The sequence below is a fragment of the Podarcis pityusensis genome, assembly GCF_964106645.2.
Source record: "Podarcis pityusensis genome assembly, chromosome: 7".
Taxonomy (NCBI): Eukaryota; Metazoa; Chordata; class Lepidosauria; order Squamata; family Lacertidae; genus Podarcis; species Podarcis pityusensis.
This window is the reverse complement of record NC_138031.1, coordinates 1058176-1078238: the sequence shown is the minus strand read 5'-3', so window position 1 is coordinate 1078238 and position 20063 is coordinate 1058176. Positions and strand designations below refer to the sequence as shown.

At 50.2% G+C, this 20063-nt stretch overlaps 2 protein-coding genes across 6 annotated transcripts in view; one reads left to right on the top strand and one right to left on the bottom strand.

Annotated features, from left to right (window-relative positions):
• Positions 1-585: 585 nt before the first annotated feature.
• On the bottom strand, positions 586-11136 carry FBXL6 (F-box and leucine rich repeat protein 6). Of its 5 annotated transcripts, none has more exons than XM_081012634.1 (10): positions 11094-11136; positions 8395-8966; positions 7964-8119; positions 7712-7775; positions 7003-7134; positions 6744-6851; positions 4738-4851; positions 3035-3266; positions 1973-2222; positions 586-1063 (listed from the first exon to the last, which is right to left on the bottom strand). In XM_081012634.1, the coding sequence occupies exons 2-10, from the start codon at positions 8940-8942 to the stop codon at positions 895-897; spliced, it is 1773 nt and encodes a 590-aa protein (XP_080868760.1). In that variant the 5' UTR covers positions 8943-8966; positions 11094-11136; the 3' UTR covers positions 586-894. The 5 variants fall into 5 exon arrangements, with proteins under 5 accessions (XP_080868760.1, XP_080868761.1, XP_080868759.1 ...); XM_081012635.1 differs by lacking the exon at positions 11094-11136 and adding an exon at positions 10453-10810; XM_081012633.1 differs by lacking the exon at positions 11094-11136 and adding an exon at positions 10200-10364.
• Positions 11137-13054: 1918 nt separating this feature from the next.
• SLC52A2 (solute carrier family 52 member 2) overlaps positions 13055-20063 on the top strand; it is a 28778-nt gene continuing 21769 nt past the window's right edge. The window contains exons 1-4 of the mRNA XM_081014520.1: positions 13055-13122; positions 13437-13578; positions 17515-17671; positions 18289-18374. Of these exons, the coding sequence (XP_080870646.1) occupies position 17671; positions 18289-18374 (87 nt within the window). The 5' untranslated portion in view covers positions 13055-13122; positions 13437-13578; positions 17515-17670. The remainder of the gene's footprint in view (positions 13123-13436; positions 13579-17514; positions 17672-18288; positions 18375-20063) is intronic.

The following is a 20063-nucleotide window of genomic DNA, read 5'->3' as shown; positions in this document are numbered from 1 at the left end:
TCACCAACCTGAATGGGAAGCTTGATACGAGTTAAAGTGGAATGTCATTCATTTATTTATTAAAAACAGTTGTATACCACTGTGCCATAAAAATACGTATCAAAGCGCTTTAAAGCAGTAAAACATAAACCAGTAGAATAAAAACCACATTAAGAAGATAAAAACAGACATCCATTGACTATTGTGGAAAGATGTATTCTTAATTGCCTGCACAGGCCTGGCAGAACAGGAAAGCTTTCAGCGGACATATGAAAGTTGGCACAGAAGGCACTCACTGAATCTCTAGTAGGAGAGAGTTCCACAGGACTGAGCCAATGACACTAAAAGCTCGCTAAAGGATCTTCTAAATCACATCCCTGACATGGGTAGGCAAAACAAGTCAATGTTCAATGGCAGCAACTTCCCCCAGATGTTACGAATAGCAGCTCCCCCTTATCTTCCTAGTCTAGATTGGACAAAGTGTTTTTTTAGGGGGTCCAGATGCAAGGATAAGAAAACATCCAGAAGTTGCTGGATAACTCCTGTTTGAGCAGCCAGCTTTCTACAACCCAGGCCCAGAGAGAACACAGAGTCACACCCACTGTGCAAATTTTAAAAAACTCTTTTATTCTGGTAGAGTTTGGAGCTACAAACAATAGAAAAGACAACAGAAATAAGTTACAAAAAAGGTGGGGACAGAGCAACTAGAATGTTTCCCCTCCCAGAAGTGCAGACAGAACATCACAGTCTCTTTTCTCCTTGCAAGGGACAGATCCTGCACCTCTGCTGCCTTGAGGAAGGTGTAAGACCCCTCTGGGAAAGGTGTCGGTGCTGAAAAGGACAGGAACTTGGCCTGCTGAGGCAAGGAGAGACAGAACTGATCCTCCTATTACGGTATTCCTGATGAGGCAGCTGCTATGAGGCATCTCCTGGTGTGGCTGGCTCTTCTGAGCTGGTCAGGAGCTGCTGCAGACACTGCCGGATTTCAGCGTAACCCCGGTACACCTTCTTCATGCCCCGTGGCAAATGGCGGCAGGATGACAGGTTGAGGTAGCTGAGAGCAGGGCAGCTGGCAATCAGGGTGCTTATGGGGAGAAGGAAAGGAGATCAATGTTAAGCAGTGCACCTTGCTTGCTCCCTCTCAACCTTGCTGGTGTGGGGAATTGGCAAAACATTAGATTATCACAAGGCCACTTGTAATATAAAGGTCAGTAACAGGAGGAAACACCAAAATGTCCCAAATGGATTGAAAACAAGAGATTCCATAAATGTGAAAATAGTGCAAAGTTCCTCCCAACTACTCGGGAATGTGGCTTCCGTCCCATCGGGGACAGGGGGCTTGTGGATGGGAAAGCTGGCCTGAAAAGCAGCCATTATTCGGGCCAGGCCTGCCAACAAGTGAATTCTGCCGGGCCTGGAGCTCAAGCCAATGGACTGTGGTGGGTCTGGGCATTCCCAGGGCAGACTTGCCTGCCAGGCAAACCGGAGCCAGCACAGGGAGCAACATTCAGCAGAGGTCATGTTGTGAGTGCACTTGCTACTTTTTGGTCTAACCATAATCCTACACAAACCAGAAGAAATCCACCGCCTCTGCTTTTGTACTGCTGGCAGTCATCTACACAGCTGCCTTTCAGCACCAGACAGAGGGTGTTTTCATTTCACCAAAGATCCAGATAGTGATGAAACTGTTTTTGACTATTGCTGTTTTATTTTCTTAAAAAAATTATTAAGATGTATGTTTTAAGCCATAGTGAAATTGTTTGCTTGTTTTTACTTTGAAGGTTTATGGATATTAAATGATTATATAGATATATTCAACAGTAGCAAGACACAGCCCAGAAGTGGTTCTGTCCAAAGATTCTCACCTTTCCTCTAAGGAAGGTAGCACCAAAGTAGTATATAAGTGGCCCCCACACTGTTTTCCTCAAGAGTTGAAGAGAGCTGGGTTGGAGGAGGGGGAAAGATGATATCAGGGGAAACCCCCGCGGCTCACCTGACTGTATGGAGGGAAGCCTTGGTTCCCGTGAGGTTGAGGGAGCGCAGGACTGGCTCCCCTCTGGCGCTGTCTCCCTGAGTGAAGGCAGCCATTGCTTGCTCCAGATCACTTTCGCTGAAGCTCTGGCCGGTCAGATCCAGCTCTCTCAAGCTATGGTTCCACTTCCAGGTGATGAGGGGGCTGCCTTGGAGGGGCAGGTGCAGGTGGCTGGCACTGCAGTAGAGGCCCAGGTAGAGTTGCTCTAGGTCTGCGGAAGACAGCTGGCGTCAGGAGGGATAAGCGTAGTGACAACAAGGAAACGTGCAATGATTAAATAATAAAATCACGTGATACAACCGCCACGGGGATGTATCTTACACCAAACAGGGTTGGAAGGCCAAACTCATTATCCAGTGATACAGCCATGTTTCACTGAAACAAATATCATCGCTACCGCCACTGCTTTTGACTGGGGCAGTCCTGTTTTAGATAACTTCTAAAAATCCCATGCACCATCCTCTTGCCATAAACTGCAGGCCGGACAACTCTGCTAAGGGCCCCTTACGAGGTGGCCAAGAGGACCTCCCTACACCCAAGATCTGTGTAGTCTCAACTTCATGTGCCTAAGAACTCTGAAACGACACACGACAACAGCAGAGCTGTGTGCTCCACACACACAATTTACTTCACTGTGGTTTTGCATACAAACTCCCCTTTCCCCTCGCTGAGTTCTTTTATCTTTGGGGGGAATAAATGCCTGAAAGGATGGCTGCACAGAGATAATGGACGCATAGGGGGAAGGCTCAGCTTCCTCCACAAACAAGGCACCCATATTGAAGAGGAGACCTTATTCCCTCAGGCAGCAGCCCAGCAGTATTAGGTAATGATCCAACTCAGCCTAAGAGAGCTCCTAAAAGGAGGAGTCCCAAACCACATGCTACAAATGACTGAGCCAGGCCCTGCTTTAAACAAGCAGATTTGCCAACAAAGGTAAGTATGAGCATGAGTGATGGGATGACGACTAGGCTGCCCAGAAAGTGGCCTAGAAAACACAGAGGTGACAGATCCTTCCACACCCACCTGGACAGGGCAGCAGCTCCAACCCCTTGGGGGTGACACGGAAGCAGCCGCGCAGGTCGAGCACACGGAGTCGGCTCGAAGTGCACAGGATCCGTTTCAGCATGCTGTCGTCGACAAAGGAGAAAGAGGTTGTGGCCAGGCACAGCTCCTGCAGCTGCGGGAAGCCAGGGGAAGTGGGAGCCGAGCGGGGAATGGGCTTCGGGTAGCAGATGAGGTTGAGCAAGCGCAAGACCTGGAAGGAACAAGCAGAACAGGAGGGTGAGGAGGGCAGCCCTGAGCTCTGAATTACTCATCAGCCACAGGGCAAGGAGACACCAAACCCAAATCCCTGCCCCGAGGGAGAATCTTCCCGCATGAGTTCCTCTCTCAGACATACCAACAAATAAAGCCACACCCACCGTGCAACTGTGGAGCGGTTAAAAACTCCAGGTGACTCAAGCAAGAAAGCCAAGCCACACCATCTGTTACCGGATAATTGGAAGGGGGGAGACCTCCCCCACCCCCCCCAGGCTTGCCTCTCCATACCACAAAGCAAAGACAAAGAGTCTCCGCTGCACATTACCAAACCATTCACTCACTCGCATACGATACAGAGCTACCATATTTTTCGCACGATAGGATGCACTTTTTCCCTCCTAAAAAGCAAGGGAAAATGTGTGTGCATCCTATGGAGCGAATGCAGGGGGGAGGCAGGTGAGAAAAGCCCCCAAGAGCCGCACACAAGCTTCGTGCGCTCTTGCGGGCTTTTCCCCAGGAGGGAAAAAGTGAGGAGGGAATCCGCTGCAGCTTCCCCCACCTCCCAGAAAAGCCAGGAGAAGCCGCGCAGCCCCTTTAAAGAGCTCACGGTTTCTGCGGGCTCTCCGGGAGGTGGGGGAAGCTGCAGCGGGTTCCCTCCTCCCCGGCTCCCTTTGAAGCAGCAAAGTGGGAGGGGAGCAGTTTACACTCGTGTAAGCAGCTCCTCTCCCACCTTCCTGCTTCAAGCAACCACGGAGGAGGGAAAGAAGGGCACCATGGATCCTCCGCTGCTCGTGGCTGCAGCGGATTCCCTCCTCCTGGGCTCCCTTTGAAGCAGCAAAGTGGGAGGGGAGCAGCTTACACTCGTGTAAGCAGCTCCTCTCCCACTTTCCTGCTTCAAAGTGGAGGGAATCCACTGCAGTTGCGAGCAGAGGATCCATGGCTCCGCTTCCTTCCCTCGAAGCAGGGTGCGGGGGTGCAGGGGGGAAAGAGGGCAGGAAATAGATGCCGGGCAGGAAGACACAACCACACTTTGACCACTGAAAGTCCACCCCAGCCTCCCCAGATTTCCACTGAGACGGCCAGGCTAATCTCGATGGCCATAAGTCAGTCTCAGCATTATTAACTGGACTTAGATAAGCCATGGTTCCCCTTCCTACCCTCCTCTGAGGCTCAGTTTAAAGCAGCAAAGCGGACAGGAGCCGCCCGCTTTGCTGCTTTAAATAGTTTAGTGCAACATTTGATTCAGAATATTTTTTTGTGTGTTTTCCTCCTCTAAAAACTAGGTGCGCCCTATGGTGCCAAAAATACGGTATTTCCCTGGCCTGGCTGAAGTCTCTTGCTTGTGACCCCCGACCTGAACCCAAGGGAGTCAAGGTTAGGCGACTGTGGGGTGCTCCAAGGGCTCCCTGTTACACATCTCAGAAGAAGAGAAGGCAGCCCCGCAACCCCAGTTAATCCAGACACACCTGCAGCTGTGGACAAGCTACTTGAAGCTGTTCAATCGGAAGCTGGAAGTGCTGTGTACTTTGCTCTATCTCTGTGTTCACCTCTAGAAGCTGCAGTTCTGGGCAGCTGCCATTCTGGAAAGCAAAGTCAGATATCAATGACAACCGAAAATGGCCCTGGGGTCCAGCAGGACTAGTTAAAACCTAGATTCCATGAGAAGGTCTGATCCTGCATGCCCACCAGCCTAGCTTCAGACAACAGTGGGGTATGAAGTCAAGCTTTCTCTAAAGATCTCAGCTGGTGATCAGTCTTGCTTGGACTACTGCAATGCGTTCTATGTGGGGCTACCTTTGAAGGTGATCCGGAAACTACAACTAATCCAGAATGTGGCAGCTAGACAGGTGACTGGGAGCGGCTGCCGAGACCATATAACACCGGTCTTGAAAGACCTACATTGGCTCCCAGGATGTTTCCAGACACAACTCCAAGCGTTGGTGCTGACCTTGAAAACCCTAAACGGCCGCGGTCCAGTATCCCTGAAGGAGCGTCTCCACCCCCATCGTTCAGCTTGGACACTGAGATCCAGCTCCGAGTGCCTTCTGGCGGTTCCCTCATTGTGAGAAGCCAAGTTACAGGGAGCCAGGCAGAGGGCCTTCTTGGTAGTGGCACCTGCTGTGTGGAATGCCCTCCCACCAGATGTCAAAGAGAAAAATAACATCTGAAGGCAGCCCTGTTTAGGGAAGCTTTCAATGTTTAATAGGTTATTGTATTTTAGTGTTCTGTTGGAAGCCGCCCAGAGTGGCTGGGGAAACCCAGCAAGATGGGCGGGGTATAAATAATAAATTATTATTATTATTATTATTATTATTATTATTATTATTATTATTACCATATGCCAGGAAGTGTTGCTTCAGACACCCTGAGCCAAAGCTGTTCTTAATACAGTGGTACCTCTAGTTACGAACTTAATTCATTCTGGAGGTTGTACATGATTAGAAGTAAAAAACAGCATTTTGAACTGGGGCCGGAAACTGACTGTGAGCCAATGCAGCTCAAAAAGAATAAGGGTTCACAACTTTCTTCTCCGGTATCTCCCCTTATGATAAAGAGACATTTCCTACCTTGTGAACCCATTTAGTCAATCCCATTCTGGCACCTTTTTATTTAACTCGTGGCACACCAGATGTTGGACATCCAACTCCCATTGGCTTCAGCCACATGGCCAATGGTTAGGGTTGATGGGAGATGCAGCCTCTGCGCCCCCCCCCCCCAATTCCCGGTTTAAGAATAAATACATTTACACCCAGTGTTTCCATTGACAAGTTCATGGGAGGGGGGCTTGGATAAACTAAATGCTTTAAGCTGCTAGGGTGGACAAGAGTCAAGCATTCGGGTGGTTTGCCTCAAACTTTCCTAGGATCTTTTTCACATCCTCAAGCTGAACAAACTGAAAAAATATGCACCACAAAACCTCCAGAAGGGACTTCCTTTTTGGATGTGAGCTGCAGTACTCCAACTACACATCATTAAAATCATTACATTTTTATACAATGCTCCTAATGGGCAAAGTTTTTGTGCACATTGCACCCCCTCATCAGTCTTTACAACTCTATGGAGTTGGCCACCCAGGAAGAGAGGTACATGACAAATGCAACAGGACCCTGAGAGTCCATTGGATAAGCAATTCTGTTACCTTGGTTCTTCCAGATCTACAGCCAAGGCTCTACCCCTTGGACCACACTCTCTCTCCAACCCTAACCTTAGGAACAAAAGTGCTACTATGAGGCCAACTGAACGAGAGACTGCAAAGCACTTTCTTTCCAAAAAATGGAAAGGTTTTCAAGCACAGCCTAAGGATTGCATCTGCTGGGGGTGTTTCAGTTCTGCATGTCCTGCACTGAGTCCCAGGGGGCTGAACTAAATGCACTATGCACCCTCTCCAACTCCCCAGCCAGAGATTCAACATTGTTTACAATAGCTATTCTGTGACAAGCCAACCCCTCCATGGGGTTTCAGCTAAGTTTACCAAAAGCACAGAAAAAATGGCATTCAGCCGGCTGCTGTACGTTAACCATAAATGGCGGATCCGAGAGCCAGCAGCTTCCAGAAAGCTGACCACGGCCGAAGGGTCAACCTGGAAACGCAGAAGAGAGACATCGGTTATGGAGCTCAATAGTGCAACCAATCTGCAGCTTAACATCTACAAGAGAAGGCAGTGGGATCCAGGAACTCTGCCCTCTCCTTGAGACACTACCTTGCAGTTGCTGAGCACAGCCACCACTCACCTGAGAATTCTGCAAGTTCAGGCTTTCCAGTTGCAGGCAGCATCCAGCCAGTGTGCACAGAGACTCCGTGGTCACCCCACGGCAATGGGACAGCTTGAGAGATGCAAGGAGTGGGCAGGATTTGCCAATTGCCTAAATAGTCCGGGACAGGAAAGGGAGATTAGCTGGCAGAATATACCTTGCCTCCGGCATCAATGTGCTCTATACATTAAGGAAAAACACAGCACTGTATCACAAAAATTAAACAAAACGGTAGCAGTCGTCTTGTTTTGCATCTTTTGCCCGCTTCCAAAATTCGGGTTTTTGCATGCCAGTAAAAAGGACGCGGGTGGTGCTGTGGGTTAAACTACAGAGCCTAGGACTTGCCGATCAGAAGGTTGGCGGTTCAAATCCCCGCGACGGGGTGAGCTCCCGTTGCTCGGTCCCAGCTCCTGTCAACCTAGCAGTTCAAAAGCACGTCAAAGTGCAAGTAGATAAATAGGTAGAGTTCTGGCGGGAAGGTAAACGGCGTTTCCGTGCGCTGCTCTGGTTCGCCAGAAGCGGCTTAGTCCTGCTGGCCACATGACCCAGAAGCTGTACGCCGGCTCCCTCGGCCAATAAAGCAAGATGAGCGCCACAACCCCAGAGTCAGTCACGACTGGCCCTAATGGTCAGGGGTCCCTTTACCTTTACCTTTAAAAAGGCTTAAGATTGCAGTAGCCTCACCCACCTTCAGGACAAAAGGCACATGGCTTTTCCAGTGGCAAAGAGCAAAGTCTCGGAGGTGAGAAAACCTGCAAGGAGCAAGAGCATAAAATGATTCTGCGTTCCGGACCTGATGCATATAGGCTCCAGAGGAGCAGGGAGACGGATAGGGAAGCCACAGAGTCACTGCCAAAGAAAAGGCGGTGAAATCTGGCAGGTGACTTATGCTCCTCACATACAAAGACTGTATCCCCCACAAAGAAAAGCAAATACTCACCGGTTGGCAACCAGCCACCCCATTGTGTCTAGGACTTTCTTCTCTAGAACAGAATGTTTCTGGCCTGGGGCAACCCAGCAGTGGCCAACAGTCACCTTCTGCCAAAGCACAGGGTTGGAAGCCGCTCCATACCAGAGACGGCACACGCGAGCCACCCTAGAGATAAAACCAGTAATGACTGTCATGTCTCACAGGGCCACTGGGCATTACAGGTACTCACTGTGAGTAATCTGGCAAAATAATGCGTGCTCTATGGCTGCCTTTGCCAAGCTGGTGCCCTCCAGATGTTTGGGACTACAACTCCCATCAGTCCCAGCCCGCACAGCACAGTCCAGCACCAGGTTGACAAAGGCTGCTCTGTGGGACCTCTTGCTTCTCCTCAGGCAAGATGCTTTCCTGCCCCTTGGCTGTGGCCCCAGCGCTCCATTTACCTACAGAGGAACGGCACTGAGCCTTCCGATGCCACAACATGGTGGAATATCTGGACCAGGATCTCCACTGGGAGGCACTCGCCCCAGGAACTTCCAGTTGCTGGCTGGGTGCTGAGGGGGAGTGCCTTGCTTTCTTCTCCTTGATCCTCAGCAGCCACATGCCGGTTTGCCAAAGTCTCTCCTTTTACGCGTTTCCTCCCGTGTGGAAGCGCCTGCTTCTTCAATCCCTTCTTCTGCTGCTTCTGCTTCCCTTTCTTCTTGGGCACTTTCCGGAGCGGCCGCTGCCGTGCCTCCTCCACGTTGGAAACTATCAGCAGCATGTCATTGTCCGTCTCGTGCACAAGGTAATGAGGCGCAACTCTCCGAGGGGCTTTGCGAGCCGCCTTCTTCTTCTTCTTTGCTGGGGCCTGGCCGGCAAGCCCCGCCTTCCCACTCACTTCTGCCCCCCTCTTGCGGGGAACCCGTCGCAGAGAGGAGGGGGGCATCCCTGGAGACAGCTCACTCCCTCCAGGCTTCTCATCCATGCTGGCCGTCTCATTTATGATCATAAGGGGGTGTCCAGTGAATTCTTCCTGGGGAAACGTGAAAGAACAACCATTGTGGCAAGAAGGGATAACAGAATTTATATACCCCTGGTGGTTATACAGTCATACCTCGAGTTGAAGTAACTTCAAGTTAAGTATTTTCGGGTTGCGCTCCGTGGCGACCTGGAAGTAATGGAGTGCGTTACTTCCAGCTTTCGCCGTTCACGCATGCGCAGATGCTCAAAATGACATCACGTGCATGCGCACAAGCGGCGAAACACGACCCGCGCAGATGCGTCTTATGTTTACTTCAGGATGTGAACGGGGCTCCGGAACGGATCCCGTTCGTATCCAGAGGTACTACTGTACAGTTCTTTCCCCCAAGTTATCCAAGTCCTTGAAATGTACTATTTCAGTAAGTCATAAAGCAGGCCTGTCTCATTATTCCCACGCTGTGTGTGCGCGCACAAACACACATGTGTCCATGGCACTTGCTTAAGGCCACATCATGAGCTTATGGCTCAGCTGAGCTGGGGCTTCCACCTCACAGCTCCTATTTGCAACTAGAATCTTCTCCACATTCAAGGAAGTCTAAGGTCTGACTCTGACCGGCCTTGCCTAGAGCAAGAAGCCACCCCCTTCTTTATTATGGTCACACCTGAACCACCGAGAAATACAGGCTTCCTGCTGCCATGGCACAAGCGGGCTGAAGCCGCCTTCCAGAGCCACCTTTCCTGCCGAATGCCAATGGAGTGGCTGGGAAAACCCAGCCAGATGGGCAGGGTATAAATAAATATAATAATAATAATAATAATAATAATAATAATAATAAATGCCTATAGGGCATGAGAGAGTAGCTCTTCTTCTTCCCCCGGTGCCCAGACGCTGCCTCATCCAAGCCCCGTCCCTTCACTCCTGCCATCAATGCTCAGTAGTGGTTAAGAGTGATAGACTCGTAATCTGGTGAACCGGGTTCGCGTCTCCGCTCCTCCACATGCAGCTGCTGGGTGACCTTGGGCCAGTCACACTTCTTTGAAGTCTCTCAGCCCCACTCACCCCACAGAGTGTTTGTTGTGGGGGAGGAAGGGAAAGGAGAATGTTAGCCGCTTGGAGACTCCTGAAGGGGAGTGATAAAGCGGGATATCAAATCCAAACTCTTCTTCTTCTTGCTTTGGCTGGGGAAATCGCAGCCGCCAAGGGAGCCAGGTGCTGGGGAGTTTGGCCCTGTTATAAGAATTTTAAGGTCATATATATATATATAATAAATGTTCATAAATGTACCAATGTCTGGAGCAGCACAGGGAGACCTTCCTGAAACCATTTTGACTCCCTGAAACCATTCTGACTCCCAAACTGACCAAATGTTTTCTCTGCAAAGAGGGAGGGGGTGAGGGAATCTCCCCATTGTCTCAGGAATTGGGTAATCACCATCTCAGAGGAATGGCCAGACTACCAGGAAAGGCAATCAGATAAGGCATTCTCAGAGAACCTGGCAGACAGGAAAAACAACATTCACATTTCTGCTGTAGACCACCTTTTCTGTGACGTAGGTATGATGTTTGTGGAGGGTGGTCTTGAGCTCCAGGGCAGGGAATTTAAAATGTCTATTTCGGGGCGGGCACGCCTTGGTTCTGGGTCCTCCTCCCTCCTGCGTGTGGTGAGTGAGGACCCTGTTGCAACAGATCCATAAAGATCAGGCTTCCTAGCAATGTTCTCTGCTTGGCCTCTGTTATTTTCTCTGACCGATGGGAGAACCTCCAAAGGGCTCTATAGGGCCTCTTGGACACCCCATGAGGGGGAAAGGGCAGCTCTTGTTTCCCACAGCCCCCCAGAGATGGACCAAGGGAGCCCGGAGGACTCTGGGAAGGAGGAGCTGCTCCCTTGGCTCCCGGGTCAAGGGCGCCGCAGGGCATTGTGGGAAGGCAGCCCGGGCTGAGAGGCGCGCAGGGGATGCTGGGAAAGGGCCGCGGAGGGGCTGGGCTGTTCCTGAGGGGAGCGACCCAGGCCAAGGCGCCGCGGGGCATTGTGGGAAGGCGGCTGCGCTGCCCTGCCAGGCGCGCGCGGAGGAGCCTGGGAAGGCGGCGGGTGGGGGTGGGCGCGGGGCATTGTGGGAAGGAGCGCGCCGGCGCGGGGGGTGCCGGGACAGGGGCCGAGCGAGGCCCGCCGCGCGCTTACCTGTCCGGCGGGGCTTCCGGCGCGTCCCCTCAGGCGGGGCGGGGCTCCGGGAGGAAGGGGCGGGGCTTCCGGCGGGGGCGGGGCCTCAGGCTGCGTCCCGGTCGCCGCCAACGCCGCCGGCAGCACGTGAGTCGCCCGGGAGCGCGGGGAGCTGGGGGGGGGGCTTCCCGGGTCAACAGCGCCGCTCCTGGAGGTCTCCCTCCCCCCCCCGAGACCCACCTTCCCTCGGGGCGGGAGACTCCGGCTCGTGAGGAGACCCCTTGGAGCCGCAGGGGAGGCGAGGGGAGTCTTGGCTTTCCGGCAGGCCGGGACCCCTCGAGGTCATCCAGCTGGGCCCCCGCGACAGCCTCCGAGTCGGGAGAGCCCCCCAGCCCTGCGAAAGGGCTTCGCGGTGTCCCCTGAAGCCCTGGGTTCGGGTCCTGCCCTGCGGAGCGGGAGGAAGCCGGCCGGCTCCGCGGGGTCAGGCCGGGACAGGCTCCCGGGGAAGGTCCTTCAGGAGGGAGGCCGGGGAAGGGCCGGATCAGAGGCAAAGTCTGCCTGGCGCAGCGCCCTTTGGCCCTCAGGGACCAGGCAGGATAGAAATGTCATGAATAATCATAATAATAATGATGACTGTTTGCTTTCCCCACCTGACAGCACAGTCATCGATATTCAGTGGTATAGTTCTTCTGAACATGGAGGTTCTGTTTAGACAGGACGGCTCATGGCCAGTAATAGTTCTGCCACCCTCCGTGAATTTGTCTAATCCCCTTTCAAAGCTGCCTAAGCCTGTAGCCACTGCCTCTTCTGAGGGCACCGAGTTCCACAACTTAATTCTGGATTTTGTCTGCTCTGAAATCAATTTTGCTGGCCTGAATTCTAAAATTATGAGAGAGGGAGAAAAACCTATCTCTGTCCGCCTTCTTTACGCTATGCATAATTTTGCAAGCAATCATGGCTTTCCTTAATCTTTTTTTCCTTTTCTAAACTAACATGAGGCACACATGCCAAGCGCTTTAATCTTTCCTAGTAGGGAAGGTGTTCTTTGCCCCTGGTCACACTGGCTGCCCTTTCTGCATCTACAATTCATTTTTTGACATGTAACCAGAACTGTACACATTATTCCCTGTGTGGTCACACCGTAGATTTGTGTAAAGCCAAGATTCTGACCGTCATGTTTTCGGTACCTTTCCTGATAACACCGAGCACAGAACTTTCCTTCTCCCTCACCCTGAGCTATTGCATATTAATTTGACATTTTCATTGAGTTACCCATCTCTTTCCTGGTCAGTCACTGCCTGTTCAGACCCCAGGACTGTGTACACGAAGGGGTTGGGGGGGTGTTTGCCCTTTTAATGCCCATTCACCCACTTTAGAGAGGGGCTTTTGGAGCTCTCTGAAGGCCACTTGGCCTTTTGCCATCCTGAATAATTTGTTGTTATCTACAGACTAGGTCACTCTGCTGCTCACTCCTGGCTCCAGATAAGTTACATATAAGTTCAAAAGCACAGAACCTCTAGGCTAGAGGCTCAGCTTCTTACTTCCCTCCATTGTGGGACCTGTCTGCTTACTCCTACCATCTGCTTCCTTTTCTTTGCCCAGGTGCTAAATCATGGAAGGCCCTTTTCTTTCATCCCTTGTGTTGTGCCTCTTAGACTTCAAAGTGTAGAAATATTCTTTGTTTTTGCTGCAGCAGACTTACTCCCTTTCCTGTTTGGAAGCTCTTGATAAAGTTCTCACTTGGAGTTGTAAAGGGCAATGAGTAACTTAAGGGATGAGGAGCAAAGTCTGCTGCTGCTGTTGTGCTACTGGGGAGCTTGCAACTGCCTGGTTTAGAGAAAGACTGATGGGAGCAGGGATGTCCTGATTTAGGTGCTGAGGATATTAGAGAAATTAGCTTAATGGCTTGTTGGAGGTGGCAAGTAAGAGAATTGCAGAGGGCATTAAGAGAATCTGGAGAGATTGATGAGAACTCCTCTGTTTTGTAGTACCCCACAATGAAGATTTGGCTGGAGGAGAGTGCAGGGGAAGGAGGACATGCATTGGAAGAGTGAGTTACCCTTTTGGTCTTGCGTCTTACATTTGCATCTTAGCCTTATTCTTAAGGCAAGTATAAGGAACATACGTGGCCCTCCTGGTATTGATACACTCCAACTCCTACCTGCTCTGACCATGGACAGTTCTAGCTGAAGCAGATGGGCGTTGGAGTCCAACAACACCAGGAAGACCACTGTTTGTGCAGAAGGAGACAGGGACCTGTCCAAGGCCATCAAGCTGAGCAGGAATTCGACTCTGGTCACCACTTTCATTCCAGCAGCACATGCGTGCTTTCAATTCTGCTGCTGACAGGCTCTGTGCTTCCAGGTTCCTTGACCCAGGAGAAGTCAGCCGGTGTTGCTGTGACATCGCTTGAACTTTCCGTCCTCTTCCTTGGTTGCTGACCTCAGAAGTGATGCTTCTCCCTCTGCAGTCTCCCAGAAGGGTTTGCGCCTGAGACTGGTGGAAGGTAAGGTTTCTGTACCTCTTCTCTTTCTAGTTACAGGTAGGTAGCCGTGTTGGTCTGCCGTAGTCTAAACAAAATAAAAAAAATCCTTCCAGTAGCACCTTAGAGACCAACTAAGTTTGTTGTTGGTATGAGCTTTCGTGTGCATGCACACTTCTTCAGATACACTGAAACAGAAGTCGTCAACAAGTTTACCACACCTATCAGCCAATCACCCATTCCCACCACCCTTCTGAGTAATACCCCTCTCACTATATATAAGGGTCTGGTGACTTCTGTTTCAGTGTGTCTGAAGAAATGTGTATGCACACGAAAGCTCATACCAATAACAAACTTAGTTGGTCTCTAAGGTGCTACTGGAAGGATTTTTTTTTCCCCTTTCCTTTCTCTTTCTGCCTCTCTCGACGTTGGCAGTTGGGAATGTTTCAGGCAGGAATGCAAGAGAGCGTTGTTCAACTTATTTATGCAGATGAGGCCCATCCCTAGAATGTGCAGAAATAAATTTAAAAAGTGCCGTGGGGTGGGGGCAGCTTCTTGCCTGTTGGAGCTGGATTTTGGCAGGGAGAGCAGATGTTTGTGGTGCCATTATGGAATTGGACATACTCCCAATTTCTGTTCCTTTCAGGCAGGATGAAACGTGCTCCATGGTAGACGAGGCAGCCTACCTGCCATTTTCCCTTCTAAGGCAAACTTGTTTTGGTGAAGGGAAGCTGTGCTGGAGCATCAGCTATTCCTGAACAAGGGGCTTCTTTGAGCAGGCCAAGGTCCTCCTCTGCTTTCATCTGCAAATCCAGGTGCCTCATACCAGGGTCTGAAACTCCCATTATTCTAGGTGCATTTTGCCACAGGGAATTTAGTGCAAGCAGTTTCTGAGCTCTGGGTGCAGTACTGCGACTGAGATTTCAGAGTAAAACTGCAGAGTGGAAGGAAAGGAGGACCTTTTTCTGCCTCCCTATTTCCAGCTCCTCTCTGAAGACTGGAGAAGAGACCCTCTTAGGAATATTAGGGGGGTGGGCAGAGGAATGACCAGACCATGTGAAAAATGAACACAATATTTTAGCTGCAGTTCATTGATTTTCAGCTGTGTATTCTTGATATAAAAATGCACGCCTAGACATTCCGTTGTGGTGTCCTTAACCTTGGTTTAAGGTGCCCTTTAGCTCCTGGCTTTCGTGTCTCCGTTTCTAACACTGCCTGGTACACATCACTTGGAGAGCACTGCGCTGATTAGGCAGGGAACAGGTGGTGGTTCTGGAACGGTAAACAATCATGGAAAATGGAGGGGAATTACATTGGGCTGTGCCAACATGGGAGTGGTGGCATTAACGTCCCAGCATGCATTTTTGTAAAGTTCGGAGGGGGTTTTTCTTATTCAAGTTGGGGGGAAACTGAGGGGAACATTTTGGTTCCTTTGAGACCGTTGCTTTTGCAAGAACAGCTGGAACGGTCTCTCTTTAGCAATCCGTCTCCTTGGCTGAAGGGAACATAGTTTATTCAGAGAGTAGGAGCATTTGCCTTGACATGTTCTCAGAACGTGTGGTGAGAGGAGCGAGGCCGCATGCACAAGTCCTAACCCCACCTCAACCAACTCCACCTCCAACCTTTGCACGTACAGAAGGGAGATCTGAAGCAAGGATCTCTGCAGGTTCAGCTTGCCATCCTCCCATGTCATCAGAAACCCTAGTGGATTTCTGATGCAATAACTTCCCTCTTCAGACCTTCCCACTTTTCATGCAGAAGTCTGAAGCTATAGACAGTGGGGATGCCTAGTCCTGTTCCTCCCTCTCCATGTACGCACAGGATGCTGGGGGAAGGGGCTGTTAGCGCAGGAGAAACTCCAGTTGCAGGATCCTATAGCCTTTTCTGGCAGACAGAACTGGAACCTCCTGACAATAAGGACAGAACTCAGGATGCCACAGGCCTTTAAGATCAAATTGAATACTGAGTGCATGGCAAAGTGATATAAACTCAGATCAACACTTGCTTTCTTTCCAGCCGTTTAGTCTGTCTGTCTTTTACTCATTCAGAAGTATGTCATCCAACAGGGGTGGGGAACCTCCAGCCACCAAGCCAAGTATGGTCTCATGTGGGTCCCAGTTTGTCCCCCAAGACTGTTTCCACCCTTCCCACAACTTTCATCAAGTTCCCCGAGATTGCACAGACAGTCACTACACAAAGCAGGCTGGAAGCCCATCAGCTGATAGTGGTGCCTTCAAGCCCACAGGGTCAGAGGCTTTTCAAAGCATCAAGCAGGGCTCTTTGGGCTCTTTGCAAGCCCCGTGATCATCACCGTGCTTGAATTCTTAATCACAGGTCATTGAATCTGACCCTCGCCTATCAGCCAGATCAGGTTCCCAACCCCTGCGCTCAGAGGTTAGGCAAACCCTACAGCCGCCTTGTCTTTAAGCAGAAGCCCGGAAGCCAGGAATTGGATGCAGACAAGTAAATGGAGGAGGAAAGGAACTCCCTGCCCTTCCTCTGCCTACAAACCAAGCAGGTTGTTGTTGGAGGAAAACCCAGCATCAAAATGCAGCTCTCTTTAGGGAAGTTTTTAATGTATGAAGTTTTGTTCTGTTTTTAATGTTCTGTTGAAAGCCGCCCAGAATGCCTGAGGAAATCTAGCGGGGTAGAAATAATAATAATAATTATCTGTGTTCCCCTCTGCCAGCCACAAGCAGTCTAGTAAATTAAAAAATCCGGCTAGTAAGGTTTGTGAGCTTATTTACAAGGCTAACCTAGAGGGTTTGAACTTAATTGTGCATCATGTCATTGCATGTTAGCATCTCCTGTAGTGATGCCTATGCATGTAATTAAGGGGAATTGCAGCTACCCTTTAGTTTGTTACACCATTAAGTGCCATAATTCAGAAGTAAAGTTCACTGCAACCACTGCTCTGCCTGTTATATTTCCAAGTAAGGCACCTTTAATGATTTCCACTTATGTAAGTAACTACAAAATACATAACAGATCATTAGCTGCAAGTCAGTTGCATGGAATAGACTTGCAGAGAAATCTGCAGTGTCATGCTCCTTGGCAGAGAATTTACAATTTCATGCTCCTTGTCAGAAAATGATGCTTAGGAGCATCACTTCTAGATAAGGAAAGTCAAGAAACGCCCCTCTTGTCTCTTCATTGCTGATTACACACCCTCCTCAAAGGTAAGGTTTTATTGGGGTGGCAAATCAGGGTGTGAGTGGGCAGGAAAGAACCCTGCTTTGTGCTGCATTTTCGTTCAGAGCCTTCGCTTAAAATGAGCTGAGGCTTTTTGAACTTCTCAGCTATGGATTTTTCACTCCTGTTATTAAATGCAGGGTGTTTGATCACTACAACCTTATGGTAAAAGTGAAGCCATCTTATCAGTTCTTATTTTTAAAATATTATCCAAGGAGGAAACTTTGTGTGTGTGTGTCTGAAAGGCAGAGAGAGGTAGAGGCGCACAGGATTGCAATTCACTGGAGGAAGGGGACACATCAAAACCAGAAACCATGGTGGTGCACCAAACAGCAAACGAGGGCACCTTCCGGAAGGGAAAGGGCCATAGCTCGGCGCCAGGGCATCTCTGCCTTGCATGCAGAAGGTCCCATGTTCAAATCCCAGTGGTATTTGTAGGGAGGACCAAGAGAGCAGAGCCTGAAATCCTGGAGAGCCATTGCTTCCAAGTCAGTGTAGGCGAGATAACTGAGCCAGACAGACTGCAGCTTCCTATCTTCCGCCTGCCTCCTTCGACTCACTGGAGGCCTTGGAGCACCTCATTGCCGTGGGTGACCCAACTGGTCAGACCAGCCAGGCAGCAAAGGACAGGAGCCCTTTCTCGTGGGCGCAAAGGGCTCGGCTTCTCTTTTCCCAGGCAGCCACTGAGCCGCTTTTCCCCTTCAAGAGCTGACTGAGCAGTTCAGAGCAGTCCTCTGACTCGGACCCCTCCTTACTCTGTCCATGCAGCCTCACGCCCAGGTGGCCATCTTCATCTTCCCCCACGCCGACCACGGAAGGACACGAAAGAGAGAGCCGCTAACTGCCAGTCTGTGATTCTTTCTACACAGAAGCTGATTCCCAGCACATCATCTTTTGTTTAATAATAATAATAATAATAAGGTAAGTGGTGTACATTCAGTAACATATTTGGAAAGACAGAAGTACTAACTGGAAGCTGGATTTGTTTCCAGTGGTTTTGCTTGGTTTCTGTAGAGAATGCGTTATATTGTCTTATACTGATTACTTCGTTTTGTATTGATTTTATGTTTTGCTTGCTGGAAAATCTCAGATAAGGAGGGAGATCTTGGCTACCTGAGTTTTTATAGTATCACTCTGGTTGTGGCCTTCTGCTCTTTCAAACAACTGCTCTTGAAAAGTAGAATACGCCGCCACCTCTTAATGTTGGATTCAGAGTGCAGCCGCAGGCAAGCGAGAATTCTTGTCTAAATTGCATTTGTTTGCTTGATTTATTTTGGGTGCAGAAACTTGGGAATCCTTCCTGCATGCAGCAAGCACCACATTCAGCCCCCAGTTTAAAAATGGGTTGTAGAGGAGAGGAGGTGGTGCCAAAGTCTCTCTGCCCATTCTCAGCCCTGGTAGGGCCACTGCCAAACTGGATGTTCTCAGACTAGATAGGCCAAGGCTCTGGCTCGGCTTAAAAAGGCTTCCGCTCATCATCTGCGCATTGGGCCTCTGATTAAATAGAGGTTCATTTCCTCCCCTCCCTCTAGGGATGGCTAGTGTTGTCCCATAAAGTCTCCTGGCATTGCTTATGCTGCAAGATACAGCCCTGCTTCAGATTTCCGGACTGGCTGTCTTCACTCAAGGTAAAAGCTGCGTTGCTCTGGACTTTCCATTCCTCTTGGTTCCAAAAGTCAGTTGTCCCCACGGAGCAGGCTCGCACGTGCTTCCTGAAGCAGGGCATAGTGTGCCCTGCCAGGCATTCTGCAGGCCTCTGAGTATCCTATGTGCAAGCAGGCAGGAGGGATTCACACAGTGCCCTCCCTGCCCCATGGTGCTTTACTGCAGCGTAAAGCTGTGTGCTTGGAGGGAGGCTCTGCCCCAAGGAGCTTGCACTCTAAACCAGTGCTTCTCAAACTTGGGTCTCCAGCTGTTGTTGGACTACAACTCCCATCATGGCCAACCAATGGTCCTGCTAGAGACCCAGGTTTGAGAAACGCTGCCTAAATCTTCCTTCCCCAGCCTGATGCCCTCCAAATGTTTTGGACCGCAGCTCCCTCCAGCCCCAGCCAGCCTGGCTGAGGCCATCAGATTTAGTCATTCCATTTATAACCAGAGTCAGCGTGGTGTAGTGGTTAAGAGCGGTAGACTCCTAATCTGGGGAACCAGGTTCGCGTCTCCGCTCCTCCACCTGCAGCTGCTGGGTGACCTTGGGCCAGTCACACTTCTCTGAAGTCTCTCAGCCCCACTCACCTCACAGAGTGTTTGTTGTGGGGGAGGAAGGGAAAGGAGAATGTTAGCCACTTTGAGACTCCTTCGGGTAGTGATAAAGCAGGATATCAAGTCCAAACTCTTCTTCATACCCCACTCTTCACATCCACACCCTCTCTAGGTTCTCCCATTACATGTTCTGATGTGTTTCTTGTTTGTTTGTTTGTTTATTTATTTCATTTCCATACCACCTTTCTCTCCCAGGGAGCTCAAGGTGGTCTGCATGGTTCTCCTGCTGCCCATTTCATCCTCACAATCACCCTGTGAGGCAGGTTAGGCTAAGAGATAATGACTGGTCAGCCAGTGAGCTTCAGGGTGGAGCAGGGTTTTGAACCCTGGTCAGTGTGGTCTAGTGGTTAAGAGCGGTGGACTCATAATTTGCTGAACCGGGTTCACTTCCCTGCTCCTCCACCTGCAGCTGCTGGGTGACCTTGGGCTAGTCACACTTCTCTGAAGTCTCTCAGCCCCACTCACCTTGTGGGAGAGGAAGGGAAAGGAGAATGTGAGCCGCTTTGAGACTCCTTCGGGTAGTGATAAAGCGGGATATAAAATCCAAACTCTTCTTCTTCTAACCTGCCCTTCAACCTCTGGTCTTGCAGGGCAGTACACAGCTAAATTACTTTCTTTTTAAAAACAAAAAACTAAAGCTTAAAGTATGACACATTTAATGGATCTTGTGAACCGCCCTGTGGCTGCTGCTGCTGCTAATAGTAATAATAATAATAATAATAATAATAATAATAATAATACTACATCAGTCTTGCATTAGAAGAGAGCAGTTCTTCAGCTCAGCCTTCCCCAAATGCCAGGAAAGGGAGGTACGTCATTTGCTGACTCCAAAAACAACAAGGCGGAAACGCCACCCCTGGGTTCCATGACCATGGAGGCCCCTCTCCGGGCTCTTAACTGTGAAACTACGGTATATTGGTTGGTCACTGCTGCAGACCTGAAGGCATGAAGGCCAGCAGATTAGAACAGAGGCACTCCGTCCCAGTCCGCCATACAGGCCTTTAAACTCCAGCATCAACACCTTAAATTGGCCCTGGTAGCAAACAGCCAGTCGC

Bases quoted from the DNA above. Each gene is read 5' to 3' on its own strand.
- FBXL6 (XM_081012633.1), bottom strand. From the start codon at position 10,349: ATGGTGATTACCCAATTCCTGAGACAATGGGGAGATTCCCTCACCCCC. The intron at 6,852-7,002 runs GTGAGTGGTGGC...CTGCGTTTCCAG, and splicing joins TGAACTTGCAGAATTCTCAG to GTTGACCCTTCGGCCGTGGT. The intron at 4,852-6,743 runs GTAAACTTAGCT...TTTGCTTTCCAG, and splicing joins CCATTTTTTCTGTGCTTTTG to AATGGCAGCTGCCCAGAACT.